This window comes from Acinonyx jubatus, chromosome E1, assembly GCF_027475565.1.
Source record: "Acinonyx jubatus isolate Ajub_Pintada_27869175 chromosome E1, VMU_Ajub_asm_v1.0, whole genome shotgun sequence".
Taxonomy (NCBI): domain Eukaryota; kingdom Metazoa; phylum Chordata; class Mammalia; order Carnivora; family Felidae; genus Acinonyx; species Acinonyx jubatus.
In genome coordinates, this window is record NC_069397.1 from 23,248,100 (window position 1) to 23,260,517 (window position 12,418).

The following is a 12,418-nucleotide window of genomic DNA, read 5'->3' on the forward strand; positions in this document are numbered from 1 at the left end:
CCAACTCCATCTAGCAGCAAAGGGGAAGGATGGAATATACTTTGAAGGCCCTTGCTAGCTCTGAATTTTTAAGAACAAGAAAGGCCTTCCTTTGGTGATACGAACATGGAAGAAAATAATGTACTTAAGCCAGCCACATCAAATATCAGCAAGTGCTTTTCTGTTATAAATGCACAAAGATGGTGATGCAGTGACTGAAGAGTAACCTTTACCCCAAATATGGCTTGATCCTTGAGAAACCTTAACCACAGTAATAATCCTACTTTCTAAAATCCAGTCATTTGAAATCACAGCCTTATTTTACTGTCACTGTTTTCAACTCTGCCATTTTCCTCATCAAATCAATCAAAAAACTGATTCCCCAGTTTTTTCAGAGTTGACTGGTTCCAAGGTTTCTACGAGATTGTCCTCCCATCTCCCATTCCTAACTACTACAGCTGCCCCCATGTCCTAGCCAACTACACCTCTTGGTACCATCTTCCTCACTCCTACTGCTGCCTCCACATCGTCCTCCACCCACCATGTCTGGAACAGTCTCCCACTTCCATCTGCCGTTTTCTCTCTCTTCTTGATTGTTTCATTGCTTCAAGAGCTCACCTCTCTCAGGAAGCCTTCCTTAATCAACGCTAAGGACTCTTGGGACTACAACAGACATCACTTGACATCCATGTCTAATGCACCCCCCGCTTTAGAAGAGGAATTAGTTTTCAGGAACAAGAGGCAATCCCTTTATAACCAAGTAGGGGTGATGGTGGTAGAAGAGTACATTTTCTAAGAGATATGACAATGCAAAGAAAAGAGAGCATTTCCACAAGCCACCCTTTTTCAGATTGAAATCCTTTATTCCAATTCCCTCTGATCCTAAGAGTTTCCTTTTTTTTTTTTTTTTTTTAACGTTTATTTATTTTTGAGACAGAGAGAGACAGAGCATGAATGGGGGAGGGTCAGAGAGAGGGAGACACAGAATCTGAAACAGGCTCCAGGCTCTGAGCTGTCCGCCCAGAGCCCGACGCGGGGCTCGAACCCACGGACCACGAGATCATGACCCGAGCCGAAGTTGGCCGCCTAACCGACTGAGCCACCCAGGTGCCCCAAGAGTTTCCTTTTCATTTATAACCCCCTAGATAAGTCTATCAGCAAGCTGCATGCATATTTGTATCAGTCAAAAAGTTTGAGCAAATACTTCCACCAAAGTATATATTTTAATTAGATCTGTTGAATGCTGAAAGAATTAAGGTATCAGTGAGCTACTGAAGGCTATTTGTGCAGATTCTGAAATTCTTTCTATATACAGCTTTGTTTCTAGCAGAAATGGAATAACTATGACTCTGCGTTTGGCTTATTTTGTAGGAAGGTTTGAGGATCGTTTCAGATATGGTGGGGCTACTCACCCTCATATCTAGTGAGTCTCATATATGAAACTGCTTTACTTTTGTTTTAAAAGTAGCTTTTATTGCAGGCTAGCCTGTCACCATTGAGAAATCAGGGCTCACGTCTCAATCCAAGCAAAGCTGAGGTTAGTTGTGTCATCTCCATCCTCAAGGGCCTGGTATCCTGGGAAACCCACGGTAAGACCAGGGTGACTCCGGGACACACATGTTAGCAGAGACAGTGCAGCGTGATGAGGCAGGCATTCAACACCCTAAGTGTGCTTTAGTTACCAGAATATTTGACACACCCACAAATTAAGTAGCAAAACATTTTAATCCATTAATTCTAAAAATAACAGAGACATTTTAACATCCGGTGCCACCTCCTCAAAAGTCTACTGCAGATTAGACAGTCAGACAGCAATGTACAAAGCCAGACATTAAAGGGAAAGATGTAGTTTGGGACAAGACCATCACGGGGAAATTTTCCTTCCTTTTGCTCATAAACAGAAGTTGTCAGCTTAAGAAATCTTCCGAAGAGAAAGCTTTCTCATGCTCCATAACCTTTCTCTTTATTTTAAATCTTTCTGTAATGTTTGAAGGTGAAACAGATAATCAGAAAACCAACCTCCCAAGTACAAAGATCTGAGCTGGACTCCTGGGACTAAAGACTGGTTCATTTCTATTTCTACCAACACTCTGATGTGAGGTACTATGGTTCTTGTTTTAGCTACAAGAGGTGTTAGGAATAAATGCCCACTCACATTTAATAATAGCTTATCTAGCACATAACTCTGCAGCACAATACCAACAACAGGAGTGTTTTAAAGCAGGGCAGAGAAAAAAGTAGGTATTAATACAACTTAAGGTTTCCTTTGTCCTTCCCCTCTTTTTACAATGAGAATTCAGCTCAGAAATGAAACTCTCCAGAATGCCCGTACTGTCCTTTGGCCCACACATTCCAAACTTGTGATTTCTGATCGCAAGCCCTCAGAGCCTCAGGCTTTAGTGATGTATCCTTCTCGGATGAGGAAATCATAGATTTTCCGCGTTTTGTTCACATCTATCTTGATGAGTGCTCTTGCCTGTGCCAGTCTCAAGCCTCCTTGCTTGTTACATTCGTTCAATAGAGCAGATTTGTATTCTAAATAGGCTCCTGGGACCAACCTCACCATCTGACAGAGCTGCAAGACACGGCAAATTTAATAAACATTAACATCTGTCATTCTTGTAATTTAATCCAGTAGGTATAGCCAAAATAAAATTTAAAAAGTGACATCAACCTCCAACTATTTTATAGGAGCTGCTGGGTGGCTGGACCACATTCCATTTAGTCTCTTCCTTGGAGAGAATACTCCCTAACGACAGACACTCAGGAAGAGAAAACCAGAGTATGATGCTGGGAGAGCCTTTAGTACCTGTCAGCTGGCTCACCTGGGTTTGTCAAGGAGTCCCAAGTTTGTGTCCAGAGGAGCAGCCTGGGTCCACACAACTCTTGGCCCAGCACATTCCAACACAGCCAGTCAAGGAAGAGCCACAAGGCACAGTAGGGGCGGGGGTGCAGATACTTGGATTCCCAAGTGTGAATCACATTATTTTTAGTATCAGCATAAAGTAGTTGTCCCTGCTTTTGTGATTACATTTCCTACTTTGGAGGAGGAGGAAATACAGAGACCTTGCGAAGAGGCTATTTCAGCTGCTGAAAATCTAGAAAGCTGGCTCCATTCCAGTTCACCTGCCACAGCATCTCATGACGATGAGCAGTGTGAGGTCACCGTTTGTGGATAAGGATAAAAACTGCTTGAAACCCCAGGCCATTCAATACTTGACTTAGAATGGCCTGTGACCTTCTTCAGCCATACCTAAATATAACATATACTTCTGTCTACTCCCAAACTAATCTTTACTGTTCCTGGGGGATAAATTAAAAGACTAACAGCCCCTACCTACTCCATGACTCTTCCTCACTTGTCTGGAGTGGCAGATGGGGAGACTGATCTTGGGAACTGGAAGAGGAGCACATGAGGAGCAAAAGAGGAACCCCTCTTTTGGAATGGACTTCAGCACTGTGCACATTTTTTTTGAAAATACTAGAGGAGGACTCTTTTGAGGCTGGATTTAAATTTTTAAAACAACCAAAAGTAATATGAAGACGAGTTTGATGATTATAGTGGAAAACAAAAGTAGGACATGGCATTTTTAATCAAAATTTGTATGTGATTATATATGATGATGCAGCCCTTTCTTTACGGCTTATATACATGTTATGGAGACAATTCCAAACATCTTTTAAGTAAGGTTATGTTATTTGAATAAGTGTAGGACTTATCTAAGTGACCATTCTAATAGGAAATAAACATTTTCATATAGGAGTTATTTTAGATTTATAAAAAATTAATTTCATTCACATGAAGCACTTAGTAAAGTATTTGGTACATGGTAATGATCAATAAATGATGGTTGCCTTGATTATATTTATACATCATATGGTTTTCGAATGGTAGCAGGGTGCTAAGGAAAGGAATTCTCTGAAACTTGCTGAGGTTAGCTCTTCAGCTCTTTAAATTGCAGGACAGACTACAGCTATACATGTATGTCACATGAGCAGAGCCAAACGGGTTGGATCCTATAATGTGTTTTAATGACAATTCAATGAATAATCAACTCTACTCTCTTTCCTTTAGCTCCCTTCTTTTTGTTACCTCCTTTTCTTTTTCATTCAGCTTCTCTGTGCCAGGGAGGCCAGTGAGGTTCAAGGGTGGTGCACTTCGTCTACCTACAGACACAGAAAAAGGTATATATTTTATAGGAGTGCCAATTCCTCAAGTGTAAAGTAGCAAAGTCCACTACAGCCAGGCCACTTAGGTACAAGATCACTATGTCCAGCTGTAAGAAATCTCTCCCCATCACCTCCAGCCTCAGTCTGGTGTGCAACGCAGGCACCCCAACGTTCACCTGAAAATATAAATGGTAATTCACATGCCCTTTGCTCTGCTAAAATACACAATTACATATACCTAAACATCAAATATGACTATTCTTCCTAACCCAGTAGGAGATTCTAAAATCTAAAGCCCAGATGTTATCCAGTTAGAAAAGGTCATATGCTGCCTCACTTGACAGCTGATGAATGGAAATAACAACTCTGCAGGAGAGACATTTCCTAATCCTCACTACTCTGCCAGGAGTACAAGGCAAACATGGTAATTAACCAAGTACCATTTGCCTTCAGATCAAAGGCAGACTGTTAGGCCAGCAAAAGGCCCTTCTTATTTATTATGTGAGGGAATATCTGTTCCTTCCAAAGTAGTCCTGTTTACCTGAAAGATACACACAGAGGAACAATGAGCCATTATATGGCAAACTAGAAGCTGAGGTGAACTCACACACGGGGAAAGAAACCCAAGTATGAGGTCACTGCTCAGGATGGGAAGTTTGAAGGACAAAAGTTTTTGGTTTTGTTTTGAATGTATATTTGGGATTAGTGGGGAGATAGATGGGCTGGGTTAGGCAAAAGAAAAGTTTTATTGGTGTTGACTTTTAAGAGGTGGGGAGAGAGAGGAGGGACTGTTATAGGCTGCTCTGCTAGAAAACAGGCTTCTCTATAGGATCAACAATGGGATAAGGGGTTCTCCATAACCAACAGGTCTAGACTCACCCTAAACACTAAAAAAGGGAGACTAAAATCATTTAGTACCTCAACAAAGTTACCAGAGGCTAGGTTGTAATTAATGATCTAGACTTTCTACTTTGCACTGCCTTAGGACCAACTGAGAACATGAAGAGGAGCAAGGAGTCTCCTCAACCTAAACACAGGGGGTGAGAAAGGCTAATAACACCAGCCTTGGAAGCAACAAAGAATAAATCAGTACAGAATAAATAGTTCAGAAAACACAAATGCCAAATTATTAATTATTATCGTGTCACATTATTGCTGTTTGTATTTCTGTATGTAGATTCAGGGGGCAGGATTAGAAGTATGAAATTTGTAAAAAAAAGTTGGATTCAGCTGTCCTGACTACTCTCTAAAAGGCTCTCTTTTCTAAGTATTAAGAAATAATCACCTGAAACAAAGGAATAAATTTTTTAAAAAGTATTCCTAAAGTAGCCTTCTCTGAGCCTGGTCTAGACCCTGAACCTGAGAGACTTTAAATGGGATCAAAGGTCTACTGTTTCAAGCGTGGTAAAAGTGCAGGTGCATCATCTTTCTGACCAGCTCAGGCTCCACAGTAGCATGGTCTGTGTGCTTTAATAAGGGAAAGTGGCAAATACAGCATATGGAGCAGGGGTGAGAATAACCACCAACAGAACTGGCAAACAAACACCACAATTTTGGATCAGAACTCTAGAACTTATTCCACTCCAAATTACCATTCACTGATGACCAAGAACAAAGGATTACCAGATTATCATATGACTTAATCTTGCTCTGTCAACTAACCCCAAAATAGAGGACACACCCAAAGAGGTAAAGATAACAAACAAATACCTCAAGTCTCCAAATTATTAAGAAATCCTTGAATTTCTGCTCAGGATACAAAGCCTTTAATTTACCCACTGTGGGACAAATCTCAAAAGCTGTGGTAGGTACAACTGCAGCAAATGAACTGCTCATGAGCATTGGTAAAATAAAGAAAACACCTCTCTGGAGCTCTTTCTTCCCTTGTCTCTGTACTCAAACCCTGAAGAGACTGAAACTTGCTAATGTTTACAAACTGGGATAACACTTACCATTCCTCTGCCTAAGCACACTGCTCACAGAAAGGGGGAAGGGACTACTGGGTGAATCCCTAGAATGAAAACTTCACCATCAAGTCTTGCTCCAGCCTGGAAAAATAATTACCTGAATTCGAAGCCATCGGAATAGAAGGGCTCAGGCCAGAATCACTAGAACAAAGAAGAGGAATTTAACTAATGTCACGCCAAAGACGGCAATTTCCAAAAGCCCATGTGGACTGGGTGCCATTTATTAGGTTGGTTACTTTAAAGGGATGTAATGAGACAGACTTCACTGTTTTACAGGATATCCTACTATACTAAACAGGAAGGGAAATCTGTTCCGTGGGGTATAAGAAATTACTTGGATTTGTTAAGAAGACCTCTTAGTCTGGAACATAATGGAGACCAATCACAGGGAAAGGACAAGGACATGATTCACCAATGGAAATCATTCCAGTAGATATGGGGGAGAGAGGAGGCATGGGTGGAGGAATTTTCTAATTTTTAAAAATAAGATCAAAGTAGCAAAGTGGGGGTGGGGGGGCAGCTATGTTCCTCAAAACAGTCAGTACCACAGTTCTGAGACAGACTGCTAAAGTTTTCTGAGTTTTTCTAGCTACCCAATTATTACTCTTCTGCTATGTGGGTGGGGTACCCACGGAAATGTCTGAAACTACAAGTAAAAGCCAAAGCATCCAAGAAGATGCTCCTTCTTCCTGGACTAATTACTCACATGTCAGCTTGCCGGCGGAGCCACTGCTGGCAAGCACTACTGTCCTGGATGTACTGGAGAACTTCGGAGAGCATGGTGCGTTTAAGGCGCTCCTCCTCTCGTGTCTTCTTGAGGTGATCATAGGTTCTGGCACCTGAAGGTGTAGATGACACATAATTGCAATGACAATGCAGAACTAACTGAAGGGCTTCCAAACTGACCAGCAAGCAGTTTGCCTTTTTTTGGTTTCCTTTGCAAAACTGCTTCCACAATTATTGTTCTAAGGGCAACGTGATTTCCCTTAGTTTGAAATCCCTTTTTTTGACAAGAAATGATTAATATTTTTAATCTTTTTCTAGCTTTAAGAAATCTGTGGACAGGGGGGTGCCTGGGTGGCTCAATTGGTTAAGTGTCTGACTTCAGCTCAGGTCATGATCTTTTGGTTTATAGGTTTGAGTCCCACATTGGGCTCTGGGCTGACAGCTCAGAGTCTTGAGCCTGCTTTGGATTCTGCGTCTCTCTCTATGTCCCTTCTCCACTCACACTCTGTCTCTCTCAAAATCAATAAACATTAAAAAAAGGAAAAGAAAAGAAAAGGAAAGGAAAGAAAAAAGAGAAGAGAAGAGAAAAGAAAGGAGAAGAAAAAGAAAAGGAAAGGAAAGAAATAGAAGTTTGGGGGCAGGGGCACCTGGCTGGCTCACTCGGTGGAACACGCAACTCTTGATCTTGGGGCTGTAAGTTCCAGCCCCATGTCAGGTGTAGAGATTACTTAAAAATAAAATCTTAAAGAAAAAAAGAAAGAGAAATATGGGGCAAAAACCTGCAAAACAGAGAAGTACAAAGAAAGTAAGAGTCACTCATATATCCCACTTCCAAAGAGTAACTTAAAATACTATCGTATTTGCATCCTGTTGTATTTTTTCTATCTATATGTTTTCCGAAGTTACACAAGGGCTATGAGCATACTCTGCTTTAAAAACCAATTAAAATTACAAATAAAAATAAGTCCTCATTGACTAGCACTATTTCTTTCCCTTCTTTCCCAGAGGCAATCAATATTGGGTAATCAAAATCTGGTATCAGTGTCTCTTATGTACATCTTGTCAAACAAAACCTTTGTGGTGTTTTCTACACATTAACAAAGCTGTACAGATTCCAAAGTTCCAAACTATATTCCATAAAGCCCAGGATATCATGAAAATATTTCAGGGGTTACTGTAAAGAGCAAAGGCACCACCACGTACTGGTGGTCCTGGGTTCCATACATGACCTGTACCATCGGAATTCAAAGTAGTTTCACTTTCATCTTATTTATAGACTAGGCTCTACATAAAATTCCATTTTGAAATGGTTTCTGTTGTTAAAAATAAAGAACCATTACACGAGGCTGAATTTACACCCAATAAGGCTACTTCTTATGGGAAGTGGGCAGTAGCTTTCAACCAACAGGAAGGAGGGAATGTTAAAGATCTTTCCAATATGGGGCGCCTGGGTGGCTCAGTTGGTTAAGCGTCCGACTTCAGCTCAGGTCACGATCTCACGGTCCGTGAGTTCAAGCCCCGCGTCGGGCTCTGGGCTGATGGCTCAGAGCCTGGAGCCTGCTTCTGATTCTGTGTCTCCCTCTCTCTCTGCCCCTCCCCTGTTCATGCTCTGTCTCTCTCTGTCTCAAAAATAAATAAAACATAAAAAAAAAAAATTATAAAAATAAATAAAAACATTAAAAAAATAAAAACATAAAAAAAAACATTTAAAAAAAAAAAGATCTTTCCAATAAAACAACAGAAACTGCCATTTATTGAGCATTTGAGCCAGGTACTGTGCTATGTGTTTATGCATTATTTTAATTTAACCTTATTAGCTCTAAGAGACTTGGAAAACTGAAATCTAAACAGAGTTACAAATCTGGTAAACAAGAGAGCCAGAATCCAAACCCAACTGGTCCAAGTCTAGACCTCAAGCTCTTAACTACTGTAATCCACTGCCTTCCCTTATGACCTGGGTCTACTACCTCTTTAACCACTTTATTATTTTATTATTTTTTATTTTTTAAAATTTACATCCAAATTAGTTAGCATACAGTGCAACAATGATTTCAGGAGTAGATTCCTTTGTGCCCCTTACCCATTTAGACCATCCCCCCTCCCACAACCCCTCCAGTAACCCTGTTTGTTCTCCATATTTATGAGTCTCTTCTGTTTTGTTCCCTTCCCTTATGTTCATCTGTTTTGTTTCTTAAAGTCCTCATATGAGTGAAGTCATATGATTTTTGTCTTTCTCTAATTTCACTTAGCATAATACCCTCCAGTTCCATCCACATAGTTGCAAATGGCAAGATTTCATTCTTTTTTATTGCCGAGTAATACTCCATTGTGTGTGTGTGTGTGTGTGTGTGTGTGTGTGTGTGTGTGTATATATATACACCACATCTTCTTTATCCATTCATCCATCGATGGACATTTGGGCTCTTTCCATACTTTGGCTGTTGTTGATAGTGCTGCTATAAACATGGGGGTGCATGTGTCCCTTCAAAACAGTACACCTGTATCCCGTGGATAAATGCCTAGTAGTGCAAATTGCTGGGTTGTAGGGTAGTTCTATTTTTAGTTTTTTGAGGAACTTCCATACTGTTTTCCAGAGTGGCTGCACCAGCTTGCATTCCCATCTTTAACCACTTTAAATCTGTTTCTTCATTACATGGAAATAACAGTGCCGATCTCATAAGTCTGTTATAAGAATCATAGTGTAGGGCCTGGTGCATGGTGAAAGATGCTGGCTGCTATTAATATAAGTATTATTACTACCTCAAAGAACTGGGATGCAAGCATGTAGAACCATTTGAAGCTTGGTTAATACAAATGATCAGACCATGCATTCACAAAATTTTAAAAGGTTGAGGCTAAAATTCAGAATATAAAATCCTTTTCTTAGAGGCCATAGCAGATTCCCACATCTAAAACAGCACCTCTCTTTTGTGTTGTCACTTTTATTTTACCTGAGATAACCATATAAGGGTATTTATAAGGATTATACACATGAAACTTTACTGGAAAGATCAAAAACTCATTTCAAAAAAGGAAAACTTGTTTTAAAAAAATTCACAAAGCCAAAAAAAAAAAAAAAAATCCACAAAGCCTCAGAGACTTCCTTTATGTGTTTAGAAGACACTTGCAGGGAAACCTGGGTGGGTTAGCCAGCTGAGCATCTGACTCTTGACTTCAGCTCAGGTCATGATCTCATGGTTGTAAGATAGAGCCCTGCATTGGGCTCTGCAGTGGACATGGAGCCTGCTTGGCATTCTCTCTTACTCTCCCTCTCTCTCTGCCCCTCCCCCACTCACATTCTCTTTCTTTCCCTCTCTTTTTCTCAAAAAAAAAAAAAAAAAAAATTCTAAGAAGACAGTTGCCCACTGATATAATGTGTAACTTAAGCATACTTACTACAAAAATTGGTAATGCCTGCTGTTCTGTATTCCTGGAGCCTCTTGATCTCCCTTCGGAGTTCAAATTCCACTGTTTATCCCAAAAAGAATGAAGGAGAAAAATTGGAAAGCCAAAATCAACATTAAGAGGAATACTTCTGCTTTTGAGTATTTTCAGTAATTCTGTCTTATATAAAAGACTGGGCAATTACATTTGGGAAATCCTATATAATGATGACATTTCATTAGAAATTTTACCCAAGAGGGGTGCCTGGGTGGCTCAGTTGGTTAAGCATCCAACTCTTGATTTCAGCTCAGGTCATGATCTCATGGTTCATGAGTCTGAGCTCCACATCAGGCTCTGTGCTGACAGTGTGGAGCCTGCTTGGGATTCCCTCTCCCTCTCTCTCCCCTCCCCTACTCACACTCTCTCTCCCTCAAAATAAATAAACTTAAAAAAAAAAAAAAAAAAAAGAAATGTTACCCAAGAGCTCAGGAAAACCTACTCTAGCTATCTTTTGGCTACCATCTCCAGCTGGAGAAAGCAGCTGGAAACGTCTCCCAGAAGGTGGTACAATGAACTGGCTGAATTCATTAGCTACAGAAGTAATGAATTAATTTTTTTAAACAACTAAGTTTCCTTGCTCTGTTTATCCTCTCTTTATCTTATAACCAAATTCTTTTATAAAAGCTATCTCTGCTATTACTTGATGTGGCCCTTTTATAAGCAAAGGACAAAAGCTCTGTGCTCAAGTCCCAGATAGCTTCTTTACAGCTTTTCTCCTATAGGAACAAAAGAGCATTGTTTTCCATAAACCAAAGATTTCTGCTTCCTCTGAATGGACAGATCAGGTTGTATTGCTTGTGTTATTATGTGATAGAACATTCAAATTTGGGTGCTTTGAAACAGAGGATGAAGGAAGAGCCCAGACAATTCATGGGGTGTAGTTCTTTGGAGTGACACATGAACCAGGGATGGCATAAACTGGGACAGGAAGTAAAGGATCAGTCACCTAGTGCAAACCACACAAAGAATGCCAACCAAACAGGGTGTTTGATGAGGACAACCAACCAGGCTCAGATAAATGCCTATAATGCCATGCAACAAATAATTGCACGATGAGAACAGGGTAAGAGTCTTGGTAAAGCATTTTCCCTAAATTTGAGGGTCAAATACATAAATCTCACAATGAAACATACAGACTAAGCTGCCCAGTCCAGATTATTTTAAAGTGTAGGCCTTACTGCCTTAACAACTTCAATTTTTTTATAGTGAAAAATCAAATAGTAACTGGGCAAAGGTCTCTCAGAAAGATAGGCAAGAGAATGATGGAAGTACTGGGTTGGCTCAGTCGGTAGAGCATGAGACTCTTGAGCTCAGGGCTGTGAGTTCGAGCCCCATGTTGGGCACAGAGATTACTTAAGGAAATAAAAAAACATTGTTTTCAATTAAAAAAGAGAAAGAAAGGGGGAGGGGAGGGGTACCTGGGTGGCTCAGTCGGTTAAGCATCAGACTTCAGCTCAGGTCATGATCTTATAGCTTACGGGTTCGAGCCCCGCACTGGGCTCTGTGCTGACAGCTCAGAGCCTGGAGCCTACTTCAGGTTGTGTGTCTCCCTCTCTCTCTGACCCTCCCCTGCTCATGCTCTGTCTCTCTCTCTCTCTCTCTCTCAAGACCAAATAAACATTAAAAATAAATACATTTAAAAAAAAAAAGAGAGAATGATCGAAGTACTATCTCCATGAGTCATCCAAATCTTGTCCCCATTTTAAGAACTACTTTTAATGCTAACGTATTTATGAATAAAATGATACGATGTCTTGGATTTGCTTCAAAATAATCCAGTTGAGCACGGGAGAAGAGGGGGTGATAGAAATGAAACTGGATGTGTTAATTGCTGAAGCTGAGTGATGGATACATGGGGGTTCATTACACTGTCAGACCTACTTTTATATATATTTGAAAACTCCCATAATAAAAAGTCAGGGGAGAAACTATAAAACTACTTTTTATCTGGGGAAAAAAGAAAGCTTCCAGGCTTTTAACCTCTTTTGTCCCACCCCCAAGTCATTTCAAGGTAATAAAGGGGAAGAAAAGATAAAAATATTCATTTATTTATTATTTATTCATAGAACTTCACCTAAAACATACCATTATCTCTATTTATATAAACACACACATACACAAACACACAAATA

The 12,418-nt window shown here is 40.2% G+C and overlaps 1 protein-coding gene across 5 annotated transcripts in view; it reads right to left on the reverse strand.

Moving 5' to 3' along the window:
* Positions 1–1,685: 1,685 nt before the first annotated feature.
* The window catches only part of TADA2A (transcriptional adaptor 2A), a 51,856-nt gene continuing 41,123 nt past the window's right edge, over positions 1,686–12,418 (reverse strand). For 3 of the 5 annotated variants that reach the window (XM_027034322.2, XM_053212297.1, XM_027034323.2), the window contains exons 12-16: positions 10,239–10,310; positions 6,823–6,955; positions 6,214–6,257; positions 4,073–4,146; positions 1,686–2,554 (exon numbers count right to left, since the gene is read on the reverse strand). In XM_027034322.2, coding sequence (XP_026890123.1) covers positions 2,369–2,554; positions 4,073–4,146; positions 6,214–6,257; positions 6,823–6,955; positions 10,239–10,310 — 509 coding nt within the window. In that variant the 3' untranslated portion in view covers positions 1,686–2,368. The remainder of the gene's footprint in view (positions 2,555–4,072; positions 4,147–6,213; positions 6,258–6,822; positions 6,956–10,238; positions 10,311–12,418) is intronic. The other 2 variants (XM_027034325.2, XM_027034324.2) reach the window with 1 other exon arrangement.